The following is a 20,482-nucleotide window of genomic DNA, read 5'->3' on the forward strand; positions in this document are numbered from 1 at the left end:
TTTATACAGTTGATGGTCAGGACTAGTACGCCTTGCCGGTGAGTGATTATAAACTAGCATGCTAGTAACTGAAATCAAGAATTAATGTCACGGGAATGTTTGTTTAATTTCATTGGTTAATTCTGGGTTTTGTGTTTGTTTTTTCTTTGCAGGTTTACAACCTATTTATCTGTCTAACTAACAGTTATTTTCAACTTGAGAGGCTAGCGTAACAGTCAGGCTACGTAGTGCGTGGGTGCTTATTGTTTGTGTGAGTGCAATAAAAGTCCATAAAGTTACTCGAGTTGTATCCGCCGTACTTTTCCTGAAACCCTTCCAGTGGGGAGTTTATTGAGCTATAGTAGGTAGCTTAGTGAAAACTGGACACACATGAACATCAGTTATTGTCTGGAATTATTTAGAAAAATATCATACATATACATACATATATATATATACATACACATACATACACATATATATATATATACATACATACACATATATACATACACATATATACATACATACATACATATATATATATTTATACCACGGTCTGCGGGAATACTCGATTCTGATTGGCTGCAGGGTGTGCATTAACTCCTGATATACGGACACCTGGACAAGTAGTTCCGTCAAATTGTCTGTTTACCGTTCTCAATTAATGCGCGCTGGCGTATCGTCTCTAAAATTAGTAACCATAACAACGGGACCGCAGTCAAAGCCGTTTACAATTTATTGCAACACCGCAACAAAGTAACAATGAGTGATTTCAACATTTCTTTTAATTTATTTGGAGAATATGACAACTTCGATGACTGGGATGCAGCAGAAGAAAAAGAAATGGAAAAGAGGAAAAGAAAGCAACGGCACAAGGAGTTAACACCGGGAGAATTAAATCAAATAGAAGATGACAAAGATGAGATCAACACCAAAAAAACAACAAAATGGGCAGTTAATATACTGAGAGACTTTCTTGAACAAAAACGAATGGACTCCAACTTCGTAAACTACACCGCTGATGCTCTTAATGAGACTCTGCGGGAGTTTTATGCCGCTGTCCAGTCCACCAAGACAGGAGGGGAGTACAGCATAGCCAGCCTAAGGAGTCTGAGAGCCGGTATTAAGCGTTATATAGTTGGCTTCAATATTATAACTGACACCAGATTCAGGACCAGCAATGCCGTGTTTAAATCCGTACTTAAACGGTACAGGAAAAGTGGTAAAGATACCAGCCTCCACCATCCCCGTATCTCCGAGTCGGACCTCGAACGTATTAAATATTCAACTGCACTGTCTCCTGATTCGCCCGTCGGCCTGGTCAGAAAAGTGTGGTTCGACATCCAAATATGTTTGGCTCGGCGTGGCAGGGAGGGAACCCGGGAGCTATCCATGTCATCTTTCATCCTCCAGAGAGACGAGGATGGGGTGGAATATGTCAGCCTGGCGCACAATCCTCAAAGCAAGAATCACAAAGACCCGAATGAACCTGAAAAGGAAAACCTACGAGGGTTTATGTTTGCCAGGCCTGAGGATCCGCTGTGTCCGGTGGAAAGTTTCAAAAAATATATTGCAAAATGTCCATCAGATGCCAAATCGTTCTACCTCCACCCAAAGCGCACCCTGGCCTCCGGCGTGTGGTACACCCGGGAGCCGATGGGTGTCCACTACCTCGGGAACATGTTAAAAGGATCAGCGAAGAGGTGATTATGGCTATAATTTTGTATTAGGCCATAGCTACTAAATAGTTTCCCTCCATCCCCATAATATAATAAATATCCTGTCATTCTACATTTCAGGTGGGTCTTTCGCAGATCTACACAAACCACAGCCTCCGAAGCACCGCTGTAGGTCGGCTCTCAGACGCCGGCCTGGAGAGTCGTCAAATAATGTCGGTGACAGGCCATCGATGCGAGAGCAGCCTGCGTGCTTACTGGGCTCCATCAGTGCAGGAGAGACGAGAATGGAGCCACGTCTTGTCATCAAATGTCCCGAGAAACAGTGCCCATGCTGTCAAAAACCCTCCTTCACAGGCCGCTATGCCGGACTTGCCTATAACGCTATCAAATTTCACCATAAATGGAAACGTCGAATTTAATTTTAAATAAAACAGCTGTAACACATAGGGCCCAGTTTAAAGTTGATTAAGCCCCGTTAATTAGGCCTACGTTTTTTCTATTTAGGCCTATGTGATTTCCAGGTTATTAATTAATTGACAATTAATTGTTGACATGTTTCTTTTCAATAAAAACGTACTACCTATGGTTTTTAAATATTTTTAAAAACATTGTTTGACAGCCATGAGCCCATGACTACAACATGAAAAAGCACGATATGCCTACATCCAGTCAGCATGAAAAATGGCATGAATTATGGTTGCAAGCCTCGACCATGAAAGCTGAGCGGACTATAATACCTCCCGCTACCTCCCGTTCTAAAGTCGTAGCTATGGTTCGTCCTAATTACTGGAGGAGTGAACAACGTTTCCGTTGCATGAGAACCCAACGGGCGTGTAATGGTGGTTCCGGGTATTAGTCAGACTCTCAGGCGTAACCAGGGAAACAAAGTTATGCTTTGTGGAAAACTTTATATTTGAATTGTAAAACGCATGAAAATATAAATTAATGCTCTTAATTTGGTCACCGTTGGTAAGTGACCGTGGTATAAGCGGGATAATGCCCTTCGAGGTGTCCATTATCAGGAATTAATGGACTTCGCGGAGGCGTCCATTAATTCCTGATAATGGACACCTCGTCGGGCATTATCCCTTACATATACATACATATATATATACATATATATATACACATATATACATATATACACATATATATATGATATATATATATATATCAAAGCACCTTAAAAATGAAAGAAATTACCTATTTGAAGGTAGAAATGTAGGAGTTATTACTTTGTTAAATATGAATGAGAATGACTCCGTTTAGTGTTTTTAAATGATTGAGTTGTACACACCTATCCTGTGTAGCTTTATTGCAGGTTTCCAAACGACATCCAGCAGTCTGCGCTGACGGTCGACCTCTTCCTCGTACTGGAAGATAGTTTTTTCAAAGACTCCGAATATTTCTTGAGCAGCGGCAGTGAGTCGCTCGGTGACAAACTCTCTCAAAGACTCAACTGAGGACATTGTTGGAATAATTACCTCCGCAACGTCTACAATATCGTTTTTACAGCCAGCTCCACACGTGCGAGCAGCTGACGATACAGGCGCTTGTGTTGTTTACTTCCGCTGGATGTCACACTGATAAGTTCCGACGGTGGACGAGAGTTATTTATTCGTTCCGCTTTAAAGAAACAAAAAAGGTTGTGCTTGAACATCTGTCTGGTTTCACCTCACAGGGACATGAATCTATTTTTTTAGTTATTTTGAGGAAAACATTGAAAATAATAACAAAGATATAAGAAGAGATGGAGGAAATTTACACAGGTAGGTAAAAGTAGCAATGACACTGTGAAAAATATACATGAATTAAAAATGTTAGTAATCTTAACAAATTACTATCAGCCAAAAATGTATTGAAGTATACAAACACCCTAATAAGTAGGAGTCAACTTAAAAAGAACCTCCTCCTCGTTACAGAATGTAAAGTTGTTAGTGAACAAATCGGCAATATTTAAGTCTGTACCACCACAGTTTGAACCACTTCCTATCAGCTAAAGGGTATTATTTTGCCAGTAAATGCCCAGATAGGTCAACACTGAAAAGAAAAGAAATATGCATACATTTTGAACACAAAATATAAGGTTGGGTAAAGCGTGCATACAGAGTGGTTTCAGAGTTCAATGTCCATTAGTAGAAAAATAATAGCAGTGTAATGCTTCCAGGTTCATCAATACAGCATTTGCGTACATGCAGTTACATTCCACCACAGCTTGTTCAACTCGAGGCAGCTCCACTGCTCAAACTATTGATATGCATCAGCTACGGTATTAAATCAAAAATGAACCATCTAAAGCCGGTGATTTGCACAATTAAAACACCTCTTGCGTGGTATAACTTAACACTCGTAAAAGAACAATTCTTCACAATGACTGTTTTTACTGTTGATGTGAGTGAAACACATCTGCAGCTTTTTTGTTGAACGGAATATAGTTAAAACTTTGGACTTCAGTGTGAATCTGGTATTCTTACCTCATCACCTTATGAAGCTTTGTTGTTAGAACACATACATGAGATCAAGAAACACCGTTTCATTGCTCACTTCCCTTTGAGCACTGATCATTACAATTCATTCACTTTTCATTACTATTGCTTTGGCGGATTTGTGACAGCACCATGTAGCACACCATCTACATGTTTAGTTTCTGTGCCACCTATAAAATCCAAAACAACATACAAATATAAAATAAATGACACATTGTAGACAAAAAAAGAAAAGTAGTTGTTTAGTTTAGTTTAGTTTATTTGCACAATTGAAAAATATAAAAAACATAACATTGATAAATTATATTACAGTGCAGGAAGAGGCAGAAAACCCACTGGGTTTATTTGAAGCCTCCACCTATATAATATTTTAAAAAAATCACAATACTATAACGAATACAAAAAGAAAATACATATATGACATACTGTTGAAAAAGCAATTTTACAAGATATGATTTATAATAATACATTAGAAACAACAAGAAAAGAAAAAAAATGCAATGAGTCAAGATGTGAATGAGCTTGAGTGTGTGTGTATGTGTGTGTGTGTGTGTGTGTGTGTGTGTGTGTGTGTGTGTAAGTTCATATGTGTGCATTTATGTGCGTGTGAGAATAAGCCGGGTTTGATTTTGATTAAGGGGATTTTGATTTGTACCCCTGCATTTACTCCTACACAAAAGTAATGCTACAAGTCCCTATGAATGCAACAACTACAGATTAAAAATACAAACTGAAACATGGAATACATATAATACATAAGGAAAGTAATTACAAAACAGGGGTAAGACTGTCTTTTAAGCATTTTTTGAAACTTTTTATAGACAAACATTTTTTTGTTAAGTGTGAAAAGCCATTCCATAATTTGGTTCCCCTAAATCTTGTCAAATCTTGACTTCTAGAAGTAAATAATTTAGGAGGATGCAGATCTAAAGATTGACGAGTTGAGTAATAATGAACCTGTGAATTTGATTTGAAGAAGGTCTTGAAATGTTCAGGAATATTTCCTTCCTTATAAATAAAAACACAAATTTGAAAAATATTGATGTCGTATATAGTAAGAATCTGAAGTTTTCAAATAGAGGAGCAGATGGGGTGTGTGACTCTGATCGTGTAGCAATCCTAACAGAACATTTCTGAAGGACCAAAATTTTCTGCAAAGTTGTAGAGAAAGTATTAGCCCACACTACATTATAGTATGAAAGATATGGATACATCATACTGTAATAAAGAATAAGGAGATAGTTTGCATCGACAAGATGACTAACCCTTCTAATTATTCCAGTAGATTTATTCATTTTCCTACTAACCCAGTCAATATGTTCCCTCCAACTCAAACTCTCATTAACAATAATTCCCAGGAATTTTGTAGATGACACTTGAGGCATTTCAACAGACTCAATTTTAATTTTAGTTAAATCCCTAGAGTATGATTTTTTGCCACTGAAAATGATAAAGTTAGATGTTTTAATATTCAAAGATAATTTATTTAAACTGAACCATGTAGCATAGGCAATTAAACCAGCATTAGCTTCCATAATTAGTGAGTTTAAATTTGAATGAGAGAGAACTAGGGTTGTGTCATCTGCAAACATTATTGGAGAAAGGCTTTTTGAGACATTAGACAAATCATTAATATAGATGAGGAACAATAATGGTCCAAGAATGGACCCCTGTGGAACCCCACATATTAGTCTTGCTTGGTTGGAATAGCAACCCTTAACACAAACAAACTGTCTTCTGTTGGACACATAATTTTTTAACCATTGTATGTAATATCATTGAAACCATATTTATACAACTTTTCCATTAAAATATTATGATTTTCTGTGTCAAAGGCTTTTGAAAGGTCTATGAAAATACTGTAAGTAAATTCATTGTTGTCAAGTGCAGAGATAACTTTATCAACAAGGTAAAGTAAAGCCATATAGGTGGAATGATTTTTCCGGAAACCATACTGGTGTTTGTAAAGAATGGAATTAGAATCTACATGAAACAAAATCCTTTTGTATATCATTTTTTTTGTATTTTTGAAAAACATGGCAAAATAGATATGGGTCTATAGTTGTTAAAACAACGTGGATTTTCTGCTTTAAACAAAGGGATAACTTTGGCAATCTTTAAATCCTCTGGCACAACACCTGTTTTCAAAGATAAGGTGAACATATGAGCAAGTGGCTGCAATAGTGACTGCTTAACCTGTTTAACAAGGTACGCAGAAATGTTGTCATGGCCAGCTGCAGATATTTTTAGATCATCAATTATCTCACTTATTTCTTGGATATCCGGGGGCATAAAATTAGAGATAGTGACATTTGTTGGAATAAAGCCCAGTGGATTACAATTGCAAGCAGGAATATTGTTAGCCAGGTCTTGACCAATATTTACAAAGAATTCATTACATTTTTGAGCTATATCAATTGGATCATCCAGATAATGTTCACCATCCAAAAAGACTGAAGGAATCTCTAGGGTAGTCTTTTCTCTTTGCAACATCTGATTTATTATTTTCCACGTGGTTTTAATATCTTTTGAACACTTCATAAACTTTTCGCTGAAATATTTCTTTTTTGCTGATCTAATGGTAATGGTATTTCTATAGGATTTATAAACACCATGAGTAAGAGGAGTAGGATTTTAATGATATTTTCCTGTACAGTTTTGGTTTTTTTCCCTCAGCAGTTTCCGTAAAAGTAGTGTAAACCAAGGCTTACTCAGATCTTGATTGTTATCTTGGTAGAACTACGAATTGGAAAACAATCATTAAAACTAAAGTTAATAACTTTCATAAACTTTTGATATGCCAAATCAGCGTTTTTCTCTTCATATACATCATCCCATGAAATACGGGCAAGCGTGTATTTAAATTTGGAAAGGTTTGACTTGGTCATAATACTTTTGTGCATTATTGTCTTAGTATATTTAGCTTTATTATTCCTGCTTAAGGAGTACTGAAAAATAGGAAAATGATCTGACAAATCTGAATACAAAACTCCAGATTTTGTTACCTCACTCAAAGAATTGGTTATGATGTTATCAATCAAAGACACATCATCTCGTGTTGATTTATAAATAAGAGGGAAAAAGTAACTAGAGGAAAGAAAATTGAGAAAATCCCCAGTAGGACTATGTAGTCTATTTTTTAAAAGGTTAATATTAAAATCTCCAAAAATGTAACAAGGTTTATCCTCATAGTTTATCATGTCAAGAGAACTAAACAGACTTTCATTGAAATCTTTGATGACAGAGTCAGGTGGTCGATAAATAGCACCAACAATTTCATTCTTTCCACCAGAGAGCTCTAAAAAAACAGATTCCACATCAGCCTCATCTAACTTCAAAATTAGATCATCCCTAATTTCAAATTCATAATCACCATGAATAAACAGAGATACTCCACCTCCAAATCTATTACATAGTAAACTGAACTGTATTTTGGTATTTTAAAGATTTCTTTAGTCCTCAGTAAGCCATGTTTCTGATAAGGCAATAACTGAAAAATCATTATAAAGATAAATAATAGTCATAATTGCTAGAAAGACTTATTAGGAGGCAAAGAAACACATAAGTCATTAAACTGGGCTTCATCATCAAATGATGACATTTTTTTTTTTTTTTTTTTTAAATCTGGGTCAACATCAAAATTATAAGAGTCAATGTTAGAGGGATCAAAAGGGTTAAAGGTCAGGCCTTCAAAATCAGATTTGTTGTAAACCATGACGTCTGTAAAGAATCATGTATTTTAATGATTTTTTTTTATGAACTCAAGAACTGAGTAAGCTTCCAAATACAAGGCTACTTGTATGTATGCAATCTTGCATGCCTTGACAATTGAAAGGCCGTAAAGTATCTGTTCCCGCAGGTCTTGCAGATGAACGGTTTCTCCCCGTTGTGGGCTCTTCTCGTGTGAACCAATAAGGCACTGCTATGTCGAAAATCTTTTCCACAGGTTTCGCAAGAATATGGTTTCTCACCTGTGTGGATCTTCATATGAACTTTCAATGCTGATTTCACACTGAATCGTTTCCCACATGCGTTGCAAGAATGTGGCTTCTCACCTGTGTGTGTTCTCATGTGGACCACCAAGTGACTATTTTTTCGAAAACTGTTTCCACATATTTTGCAAGAATACGGCTTCTTACCTGTGTGTGTTCTCATGTGGGACAACAATTCACTATTCCATCGAAAAGTGTTTCCACATGTTTTGCAAGAATGTGGCTTCAAGTTCTCACCTGTGTGGATCTTCATATGAAAGTTCAATGTTGATTTCTGACTGTATCGTTTCCCACATACGTTGCAAGAATGTGGCTTCTCACCTGTGTGTGTTCTCATGTGGACCACCAAGTGACTATTACGTCGAAAAGCGTTTCCACATGTTTGGCAAGAATATAGCTTCAAGTTCTCACCTGTGTGTGTTCTCATGTGGAACACCAAGTCACTATTACGTCGAAAAGTGTTTCCGCATGTTTTGCAAGAATGTGGCTTCAAGTTCTCACCCGTGTGGATTTTCATATGAACTTTCAATGCTGATTTGTCACGGAATCGTTTCCCACATACGTTGCAAGAATGTGGCTTCTCACCTGTGTGGATTCTCAGATGTCTGTAAAAATTTGACTTAACATTGAATTCTTTCCCACATGTGTCGCACTGGAATAACGGTTTTGGTTCTGCATTACTAGTGGATTCAGAGGATCCATGCTTGCCTCCTTTCTGATCTTGGCTTTTATCTGCATGAGAGTTGTGTGAGAGGAGCTGGTGGTCCTCGTTTGGTTCCGGTACTACAGAGTTTTCAACTGGAGTGTAGCCTAGAGGTGTTTCTTCCACCAACCTCTGATTTTCATTGCTACTCATATACAGAGTCTGATCTTCACTGTGGTCACTTTCCTCATAACTAGGAGTCAACATAAAGGTCTCAGTCTCCTGCTTCAGTTCAAGCTGCTCTCCCTCCTGACTGGTGCAGGGTTCCTCCTGTTCCTCTTTAATCTGTGGAGGCTCTGGGTCCTCTTGGTCCAGACTGGAGTTCCTCTCCTGAATACAGAGCTGCTGGTCAGAGAGAACCTCCTCCTCCTTACAGACATGTTGCTTTGGGAGCTCTGGAAGGGAAGACACCAAAATAAATATGAGAATACTCTGATGGTAAAGAAGAGAATGCAAACAGTGCAATCACATGAAACCAGGCATCCAGCACCCTGGATACCACGACAGTAGACGAGGACAGGACGGTAAAATTAGGTGAACCCGGAAGAGAATAACAACATCGGTCTTGGATAAAATATTTTAACTTTTTGCAATCTGAATTTGCAAACAGATGTTACGTAGCTCCCTCACACTAGAGTTACTTTTTTGTAATAGAATAACAAGGGGAAGCACAACTATCTAGTTATATAACGGTAAATTCCCTAAAAATATAAATTACACAACTGAAACGGCATAATTGTATTAAATATATCCTCTTTGATGATGGCAAAAAGTTAAAATATTTTAACTTTGACACTGCAAGTGTACCAAAAAGTATCCGGTATTCTCTGCCTGCCTCACCTAATTTTACCAACCTGTTCTGATTTGCTGTCTACCATCTGCCTGAATTCATTTAAATGCAGCATTAATTAATACCAGTACATATTTAGACACTCATAAAAAAACAATTCTTCACAATGTTTTTACTCTTGATGTGAGTGAAATACATCTGCAGCTTTGATGAGCGGAATATACTTAAAGCTTTAGACCTCAGTGTGAATCATGAATTCTTACCTCATCACCTCATGAAGCTTTATTGTTAGAATACATACATGAGATCGAAAAACGGTTTCATTGCTCACTTCCCTTTGAGCACTGATCATTACAATTCAATCACTTTTCATTACTATTGTAGAGGCTGATTTGTGACAACACAATGTAGCACTCCATCTACAATTTTATTTCTGTGCCACCTATAAAATCCAAAACAACATAAAAATATTAAATAAATGACACATTGTAGACAAAAAAAGAAAAGTTGTCTCATTGTAATGATGACAACATAACTGACTCAACAATACAGAGAGAGTGTTTCTCAGCCTAAACATCTGTGTTCACAATCCACTCATATTACTGAAGTATATACCAATTCTAAAACCAAAAGAAAAATCAAATTGGTCAAACATTTGCAGGAATTATGAACTCAAGAACTGAGTGAGCTCCCATGTATCTTCCAACTACAAGGCTACTTGTCTGTATGCCATCTTACATGCCTTGCCAATTGAAACGCAGCTAAGTATCTGTTCCCGCAGGCCTTGCAGATGAACGGTTTCTCCCCCTTGTGGGCTCTTCTCGTGTGAACCAATAAGACACTGCTATGTCGAAAATCTTTTCCACAGGTTTCGCAAGAATATGGCTTTTCACCTGTGTGTGTTCTCATGTGGACCACCAAGTTACTATTACGTCGAAAATCTTTTCCACATGTTTTGCAAGAATATGGCTTCATGTTCTCACCTGTGTGGATCTTCATATGAAGTTTCAATGTTGCTTTCTGACTGAATCGTTTCCCACATACGTTGCAAGAATGTAGCTTCTCACCTGTGTGTGTTTTCAGATGTCTGTAAAAATTAGACTTAAACTTGAATTCTTTCGCACATGTGTCGCACTGGAGTAACGGTTTTGGCTCTGCATTACTAGTGGATTCAGAGTATCCATGCTCACCTCCTTTCTGATCTTGGCTTTTATCTGCATGAGAGTTGTGTGAGAGGAGCTGGTGGTCCTCGTTTGGTTCCGGTACTACAGAGCTTTCAACTGAAGTGTAGCCTAGAGGTGTTTCTTCCACCACGCTCTGATTTTCATCGCTACTCATGTACAGAGTCTGATCTTCACTGTGGTCACTTTCCTCATCACTAGGAGTCAACACAAAGGTCTCAGTCTCCTGCTTCAGTTCAAGCTGCTCTCCCTCCTGACTGGTGCAGGGTTCCTCCTGTTCCTCTTTAATCTGTGGAGGCTCTGGGTCCTCTTGGTCCAGACTGGAGTTCCTCTCCTGAATACAGAGCTGCTGGTCAGAGAGAACCTCCTCCTCCTTACAGACATGTTGCTTTGGGAGCTCTGGAAGGGAAGACGCCAAAATAAATATGAGAATACTCTGATGGTAAAGAAGAGAATGCAAACAGTGCAATCACATGAAACCAGGCATCCAGCACCCTGGATACCACGACAGTAGACGAGGACAGGATGGTAAAATAAGGTGAACCCGGAAAAGAGAATACCAACATTGGTCTTGGGGTACATCCCAAGTCTCACTTGAACTGGAAGTCATTCTGCGCCGCCATATTGCCGGCCGTCCCAAAGCTCTTATTTCGGCACTGAGGAGCGAGGATCGAGGAGGGATCACCGAGGAGCCATGAGCGAGGATGCACGACATCATCCTTTCAGGAAGTGTTGTGAGGGCCGACACGCCCCCTCATCGTTAATAAGTTATGATTGGACGCTGCAGCCGATCGTACTGATCTGATATAGCTCATCATCACTGGAGTTTAATACCAGAGTGATGACAGATCACAGACTGAATGGATTAAAAAGTCAGAGAAAGAGAGTTTGAGAATCTGTCTGTTTGTCAGTAGAAACACTTTATACATAATTTATCTTAATTTCCATTCATTCATATGAGGCTGATAATTCCTGAGTGTCAGGTTGGATGAGTAATGTAATTCCAATTTACCCCTAAACATTGAGCCTCATAAATTAATTCCAGTGTTTAGGAGAAAACATAATCATATTCTGGATTATTTAATAATGACATCACAATCCGAATTCTTAACATACAGACGTTAATAATTAATAAATAAGACAAACGTATTTCGCCGGTAGAAATCGGTGCGCTGCGCTTATGAGCAGGACACAGAACATAGTAAAAAATACTAAGAACACAGTATAAATACACAGAACACAGTATAAATACTCAGAACACAGTATACATACAGGCTGCAGAGAGAAATACATTTCTACTCTGGCAGTGATGATTACTTTGTGTCTTTATTATTATTATTAGTACAGTGATGATTACTTTGTGTCTTTATTATTATTATTAGTACAGTGATGATTACTTTGTCATTATTAATATTAGTACAGTGATGATCACTTTGTGTTATTATTAATATTAGTACAGTAATGATTACTTTGTGTCATTATTAATAGTACAGTGATGATTACTTTGTGTCTTTATTATTAATATTAGTACAGTGATGATTACGTTGTGTCATTATTAATATTAGTACAGTGATGATTACTTTGTGTCATTATTAATATTAGTACAGTGATGATTACTTTGTGTCATTATTAATAGTACAGTGATGATTACTGTGTTTCATTATTAATATTAGTACAGTGATGATTACTTTGTGGCATTATTAATATTAGTACAGTGATGATTACTTTGTGTCATTATTAATATTAGTACAGTGATGATTACTTTGTGTCATTATTAATATTAGTAGTGATGATTACTGTGTCATTATTAATATTAGTACAGTGATGATTACTTTGTGTCATTATTAATATTAGTACAGTGATGATTACTGTGTGTCATTATTAATATTAGTACAGTGATGATTACTGTGTGTCTTTATTATTATTATTATTATTAGTACAGTGATGATTACTTTGTGTCATTATTAATATTAGTACAGTGATGATCACTTTGTGTCTTTATTATTATTATTAGTACAGTGATGATTACTTTGTCATTATTAATATTAGTACAGTGATGATCACTTTGTGTTATTATTAATATTAGTACAGTAATGATTACTTTGTGTCATTATTAATAGTACAGTGATGATTACTTTGTCTTTATTATTATTATTAGTACAGTGATGATTACTTTGTCATTATTAATATTAGTACAGTGATGATCACTTTGTGTCATTATTAATATTAGTAGTGATGATCACTTTGTGTCATTATTAATATTAGTACAGTGATGATCACTTTGTGTCATTATTAATATTAGTAGTGATGATTACTTTGTGTCATTATTATTATTAGTACAGTGATGATTACTTTGTGTCATTATTATTATTAGTACAGTGATGATTACTTTGTGTCATTATTATTATTAGTACAGTGATGATTACTTTGTGTCATCATTATTATGATGATATTATTATTAGTACAGTGATCATGTGATCAGCTGGCGTCGTCATCAGAAACAGACGTCGCGTCACGTGACGCTTCAGAGGGAAGGACGTCTCATGTCTCTTAAAACACATTTCCTCGTTTCCTCTCTCCTCGCCTGGTTTCCTCGCGTCTCTCCATGCATCCCTGGTGGGAGGGACTAAGACGCAAGTGAGGGAATCCAGGAGGCAATTTAAGAGACTTGGGATGATAACAGTAAATACCCTGAATATATAAAATAAACAATTGAAACGGAGTAATTGTATTAAATATATCCTCTTTGATGAAAAATGATTTTTCCATTTTATTTCAATGGAATGACTCTGTTTAGTGTTTTTAAATGATTGAGTTGTACACACCTATCCTGTGTAGCTTTATTGCAGGTTTCCAAACGACATCCAGCAGTCTGCGCTGACGGTCGACCTCTTCCTCGTACTGGAAGATAGTTTTTTCAAAGACTCCGAATATTTCTTGAGCAGCGGCAGTGAGTCGCTCGGTGACAAACTCTCTCAAAGACTCAACTGAGGACATTGTTGGAATAATTACCTCCGCAACGTCTACAATATCGTTTTTTACAGCCAGCTCCACACGTGCGAGCAGCTGACGATACAGGCTCTTGTGTTGTTTACTTCCGCTGGATGTCACACTGATAAGTTCCGACGGTGGACGAGAGTTATTTATTCGTTCCGCTTTAAAGAAACAAAAAAGGTTGTGCTTGAACATCTGTCTGGTTTCATCTCACAGGGACATGAATCTATTTTTTGAGTTATTTTGAGGAAAACATTTAAAATAATTATAAAAAACATGTAAGAAGAGATGGAGGAACTTTACACAGGTAGGTAAAAGTAGCAATAACACTGTGAAACATATGTATTCCAACCTGTTCTGATTTGCTGTCTACCATCTGCCTGAATTCATTTAAATGCAGCATTAATTAATACCAGTACGTATTTAGACATAAAAGAACAATTCTTCACAATGAATGTTTTTACTCTTGATGTGAGTGAAACACATCTGCAGCTTTGATGAACGGAATATACTTAAAGCTTTAGACCTCAGCGTGAATCTGGTATTCTTACCTCATCACCTCATGAGACTTTGTTGTTAGAACACATACATGAGATCGAAAAACACCATTTCATTGCTCACTTCCCGTTTATCACTGATCATTACAATTCATTCACTTTTTATTTCTATTGCTTTGGCTGATTTGTGACAGCACCATGTAGCACTCCATCTACAATTGTTTCTGTTTCCCCCACAAAATCCAAAACAACAACAAAATATCAAATAAATGAGAAATTGTAGACAAATAATGAGTTGTCTCATTGTAATGATGACATCACTGACTCAACAATACAGAGTGTTTCTCAGCCTAAACATCTGTGTTCACAATCCATTCATATTATTGAAGTATATACCAATTCTAAAACCAAAAGAAAAGTGAAATTGGTCTAACATTTGCAGGAATTATGAACTCAAGAACTGAGTTAGCTCCCATGTATCTTCCAACTACAAGGCTACTTGTCTGTATGCCATCTTACATGCCTTGACAATTGAAAGGCTGCAAAGTATCTGTTCCCGCAGGTCTTGCAGATGAACGGCATCTCCTCGGTGTGGGATCTTCTGGTGTGAACCAATAAGGCACTGCTGTGTCGAAAATCTTTTCCACATGTTTTGCAAGAATACGGCTTGGGACTAACTGATTTGGAATTATTGAGTTGAAGAAAATGTTGTGCCATCCAACAGTTGATGTCCTTAAGACAGTCTAAAATAGCAGCTAGGCTTGTTGGTTCGTCAGGTCTCAGTGGAAGGCATATCTGTGTGTCGTCTGCATAGCAATGAAAAGAGACATTGTGTCGTTGGATGATTTGATTGAATGTTAGGAGTAGAAGATGAGTAATTACCTATGGTGACCGAGTGGGTTCTGTCTGAGAGGTAAGAATAAAACCAACTAAGTGCAGAGTCCTTGTTGCCAACCCGGTTTTTAAGACGGTTGATTAAAATGGCATGGTCTACTGTGTCAAAGGCTGCACTTAGGTCTAAAAGGATTAACATTTAAGTCTGTACCACCAGAGTTTGAATCACTTCCTATCAGCTAAAGGCTATTATTTTGCCAGTAAATGCCCAGATGGGTCAACACTAAACAGAAAAAAAAAATATGCATACATTTTGAGCACAAAATATAAGGTTGGGTAAAGCGTGGTAGAGAGTGGTTTCAGAGTTTAATGGCCATTAGTAGAAAAATAATAGCAGTGTAATGCTTCCAGGTTCATCAATACAGCATTTGCGTACATGCAGTTACATTCCACCACAGCTTGTTCAACTCGAGGCAGCTCCACTGCTCAAACTATTGATATGCATCAGCTACGGTATTAAATCAAAAATGAACCATCTAAAGCCGGTGATTTGCAACATTAAAACACCTCTTGCGTGGTATAACTTAACACACGTAAAAGAACAATTCTTCACAATGACTGGTCATCACCTCATGAAGCTTTATTGTTAGAATACATACATGAGATCAAAAAACAGTTTCATTGCTCACTTCCCTTTGAGCACTGATCATTACAATTCATTCACTTTTCATTACTATTGCTTTGGCTGATTTGTGACAGCACCATGTAGCACTCCATCTACAATTTTTGTTTCTGTGCCACCTATAAAATCCAAAAAAACATAAAAATATAAAATAAATGACACATTGTAGACAAAAAAGAAAAGTTGTCTCATTGTAATGATGACAACATAACTGACTCAACAATACAGAGAGTGTTTCTCAAGCTAAACATCTGTGTTCACAATCCACTCATATTACTGAAGTATATACCAATTCTAAAACCAAAAGAAAAATCAAATTTGTCAAACATTTGCAGGAATTACGAACTCAAGAACTGAGTGAGCTCCCATGTATCTTCCAACTACAAGGCTACTTGTCTGTATGCCATCTTACATGCCTTGACAATTGAAACGCCGCAAAGTATCTGTTCCCGCAGGCCTTGCAGATGAACGGTTTCTCTCCAGTGTGGATTCTTCTCATGTGGCCACCAAGTTACCATTCGTTCTAAAAGTGTTTCCACATGTTTTGCAAGAATGTGGATTCAAGATCTCACCTGTGTGGATCTTCATATGACATTTCAATGATGATTTCTGACTGAATCGTTTCCCACATTCGTTGCAAGAATATGGCTTCTCACCTGTGTGTGTTCTCATGTGAACCACCAAGTGACTTTTACGTCGAAAATCTTTTCCACATGTTTTGCAAGAATGTGGCTTCAAGTTCTCACCTGTGTGGATCTTCATATGAAGTTTCAAAGTTGCTTTCGGACCGAATAGTTTCCCACATACGTTGCAAGAATGTGGCTTCTCACCAGTATGGATCATCATATGAAGTTTCAAATTTGATTTCTCATTGAATCGTTTCCCACATACGTCGCAAGAATATGGCTTCTCACCTGTGTGGATTCTCAGATGTCTGTAAAAACTAGACTTAAACTTGAATTCTTTCGCACATGTGTCGCACTTGAATAACGGTTTTGGCTCTGCATTACTAGTGGATTCAGAGGATCCATGCTCGCCTCCTTTCTGATCTTGGCTTTTATCTGCATGAGAGTTGTGTGAGAGGAGCTGTTGGTCCTCGTTTGGTTCCGGTACAACAGAGCTTTCAACTGAAGTGTAGCCTAGAGGTGTTTCTTCCACCACACTCTGATTTTCATCAATACTCATGTTCAGAGTATGATCTTTACTGTGGTCACTTTCCTCATCACTAGGAGTCAACATAAAGGTCTCAGTCTCCTGCTTCACTTCAAGCTGCTCTCCCTCCTGACTGGTGCAGGGTTCCTCCTGTTCCTCTTTAATCTGTGGAGGCTCTGGGTCCTCTTGGTCCAGACTGGAGCTCCTCTCCTGAACACAGAGCTGCTGGTCAGAGAGAACCTCCTCCTCCTTACAGACATGTTGCTTTGGGAGCTCTGGAAGGGAAGAAGCCAAAATAAATATGAGAATACTCAGATGGTAAAGAAGAGAATGCAAACAGTGCAATCACATGAAACCAGGCATCCAGCACACTGGATACCACGACAGTAGAACTGTGGTCAACTCGGCAGACACTTGGACCTCCGTGGTCAAGTTAGCCAACACTGCAATTTTAGTGCACCTATAATACTAACACTCATGGTAAACGCATTCAAACGGCCCAGATCAGGACATCTCTAACTCAACCCATACTGAAAATCAAACATTTTTACAGTACCAATTAAGATAGTTTCCAAATTAAAAGTCCTAAATTTGTACATTCCAAAAACTAATTTCTGACTATTTTAAATGATATTAAAATAATTTTCTGAATAATTCCGGACAATGACTACTTAATATGTGTTCAGGACATCTCTGACTCCACTGGTACATAACATCTAACTTTTTTACAGAACCAATTAAGACATTTTTCTAAGTAAAAGTCCTAAATTTGTACAGAGAAACAGGTCATTTCTGAATATTTTAAGTGCTATAAAAAGGTATTTTCTCAATAATTCCACATAATGACTGATGTATAAGTGTTCAGGACATCTCTGACTGCACTTATACAAAAAAAATAACCTAATTTTTTACTGTAGCAATTAGAAGATCTTTCAAAGTAAAATACCTACATTTGAACTGAGAAATATGTAATAACTGATATTTTAGGTTCTATAAAATTTGTTTTCTCAATAATTCCAGACAATGACTGATATATTTGTTTTCAGGACATATCTGACTACACCCATATTGAAAATCAAAAAATTTTACTGTAAAAATTCAGAGATTTTAGATTTTATTTTTCTGAATATTTGAGGTGCAACAAAATGACTTATCTCAATAGTTCCAGAATATGACTGACTCACATCTGCACAGGAAATCTATTACTCAACCCATATAGAAAATCAAACATTTTTACAGTAGCTATTAGAAGATATTTCAAGTTAAAAGTCCTATATTTGTGCATTTAAAAGGCTAATTTCCATTTAAGGTTCTGGAAAATATTTTTCTCAATAATTCCAGCCAATGACGGATCCATATGTGTTCAGGACATCTTTGACTATACTTGTTAAGAAATTCAAACCTTTTTTCTGTACAAATTACAAGATCTTTCAAAGGTAAAGTCCTAAATTTGTATGGAGAAATATCTAATAACTGAATATTTAAGGTGCTCTAAAAAGTATTTTCTCAGTAATTCCAGACTATGACTGATATATTTCTTTTGAGGACATCTCTGACCCAACCGATATGTAAAATCAAAACATTTAACTATACCACCAAACCCCACCAAACCCCAATGAATCGGACGATGCAAGGTTGTGGCACCTCGCCCGGAATAGGGAAACCGGGGCCCCCTCCTGGAGCCAGACCTGGTAGGGGAGCTCGCCGGCGAGCGTCTGGTGGCCGGGCCTTGGCACATGGGGCCCGGCCCGTTGCTGAGGCAAAAACCCGGGTGTGGGAGGAGTTTGGCGAGGCCATGGAGAAGGACTTTCGAATGGCCTCAAGGAAGTTCTGGCAAACCGTGAGACGACTCAGAAAGGGGAAACAGGGCTTTTCTCAGGCTGTGCTCAGCAGGGGGGGAGAACTGCACTGCCCTGCTAAGGCAAAAGGCAGTAACTCACCAGAGTGTGAAACTGAAAAAAATGGCTTTAAAGTTATCCTAATGTCCACACAATGTGGTTATAGCTACAATGTTGTAATTTTCACAGTTTGTAGTGTATGCCTGTCTTAATCTATTCATTGAGAAAAAAATTAACTCAAATTTGACCTTTGACCTTTTTTGGAAGTTACTGTGTTCTGCCTTAGCATTGCCTTCGGAATGTTGATTTGTCATACTAAGGCAGAAGGCAGTAACTTCTATGTTAAAGCTCAGTGGTATGATAACAATGGAATAATGACCCTATTAATTAATCAATAGTAATACTATTTCATTTATCACAATTACCAATACCATGATTATCATAATGTGACTTCACATTTATCATATTTTTTTTGTATTTCAACACGGGTAGTCACATTACTGACACAAACTCTCTGACCGACCTCAGTGTCATATACTGTATTTATGTATCTGACTGAAATAATTGAAATTACTTGTCTGTATGTGTAACTTAAAGTAAAGGTTTCTGACAACAATTTCAATAATCATGTTTATTTACAGTGTTCACCATCAAACAAGCTTTTGAGCACAATGTATGAACACTCTTCTTTGTAACGGAGCAAGAAAAAATGTCCAATACTTATAAAAACAGCCTATAAAAACAGATTATCCAAAACACATCACACACACACACACACACACACACACACACACACACACACACACACACACACACACACACCACTGAATTATCATATTAAGCACATACTGTACAACAATGAACTTGTCAATTGTCAATTGTCACATTAAACACATAAAACGTCCATGTCAATCCTTTGGGGTGGGTGCAGTGTGTGTGTGTGTGTGTGTGTGTGTGTGTGTGTGTGTGTGTGTGTGTGTGAGAGAGAGAGAGAGAGAACGAGAGAGTGAGCGTGTGTGTGTGTGTGTGTGTGTGTGTGTGTGTGTGTGAGAGAGAGAGAGAGAGAGAGAGAGAGAGAGAGTGAGCGTGTGTGTGTGTGTGTGTGTGTGTGTGTGTGTGTGTGTGAGAGAGAAGAGAGAGAGAACGATAGAGAATGAGGCCCATTTTCCCCCTCCCTACTCTTCATCTCCATTGGGGACATGCACTTTCAGTGACCTCCAGAAATCGGTTCTGGAGGCTGGCATCAGGGGGACCAGTTTCAGGATGATGTCGTCCTTTTTCGCCTCCTCCACACCAACATCCCGCAACCTCAGAGTGGAAGGCATGCTCGTGTCAAACTTCTTCTTCAGGAAGTCCACCTCCACGAACTGCTCCTGTCCATGTGTGGTCTTCACCCACATGGACCTTGACCCACGCCTCAGCTGGATGACTTTCAGGTCGGCAAGTTTTGGAGCCTTCCTCAGCTTTGCTGTGGATTGGCCACTAGCCCAGTCCATGATGTTGTCATTAGTCATCTCCACAACCTCCATCTTCTTGGAATTGGATGACTTCACGACCGAGAGGAAGTCTTCGAAGTCGTGGATGAATCCTCCCGGTCGTCTTTTCATTTCCTGCTCCACACCATGGTGCACGCTGTCTGCTGACATGAATGTGTGACCCGGCTCAAAGTACT

At 37.9% G+C, this 20,482-nt stretch overlaps 2 protein-coding genes across 2 annotated transcripts; both read right to left on the bottom strand.

The window, feature by feature from the left end:
- Nucleotides 1–7,939: 7,939 nt before the first annotated feature.
- Nucleotides 7,940–9,720, bottom strand: LOC129100703 (gastrula zinc finger protein XlCGF57.1-like). The gene is made up of 2 exons (XM_054610144.1): nt 9,693–9,720; nt 7,940–9,237 (listed from the first exon to the last, which is right to left on the bottom strand). The coding sequence occupies exons 1-2, from the start codon at nt 9,718–9,720 to the stop codon at nt 7,940–7,942; spliced, it is 1,326 nt and encodes a 441-aa protein (XP_054466119.1).
- Nucleotides 9,721–10,034: 314 nt separating this feature from the next.
- LOC129100706 (zinc finger and SCAN domain-containing protein 2-like) lies at nt 10,035–11,395 on the bottom strand. The gene is made up of 2 exons (XM_054610146.1): nt 11,317–11,395; nt 10,035–11,212 (listed from the first exon to the last, which is right to left on the bottom strand). Exons 1-2 carry the CDS (start codon nt 11,393–11,395, stop codon nt 10,347–10,349), a joined length of 945 nt encoding a protein of 314 aa, XP_054466121.1. The 3' UTR covers nt 10,035–10,346.
- Between the last annotated feature and the right edge of the window lie 9,087 nt (nt 11,396–20,482).

The sequence above is a fragment of the Anoplopoma fimbria genome, chromosome 13, assembly GCF_027596085.1.
Source record: "Anoplopoma fimbria isolate UVic2021 breed Golden Eagle Sablefish chromosome 13, Afim_UVic_2022, whole genome shotgun sequence".
NCBI lineage: Eukaryota > Metazoa > Chordata > Actinopteri > Perciformes > Anoplopomatidae > Anoplopoma > Anoplopoma fimbria.

Bases quoted from the DNA above. Each gene is read 5' to 3' on its own strand.
- LOC129100703 (XM_054610144.1), bottom strand. From the start codon at position 9,720: ATGGTAGACAGCAAATCAGAACAGGTTG. The intron at 9,238-9,692 runs GTAAAATTAGGT...CTTCCCTTCCAG, and splicing joins CAGCAAATCAGAACAGGTTG to AGCTCCCAAAGCAACATGTC.
- LOC129100706 (XM_054610146.1), bottom strand. From the start codon at position 11,395: ATGTACCCCAAGACCAATGTTGGTATTCTCTTTTCCGGGTTCACCTTA. The intron at 11,213-11,316 runs GTATCCAGGGTG...CTTCCCTTCCAG, and splicing joins TGTCCTCGTCTACTGTCGTG to AGCTCCCAAAGCAACATGTC.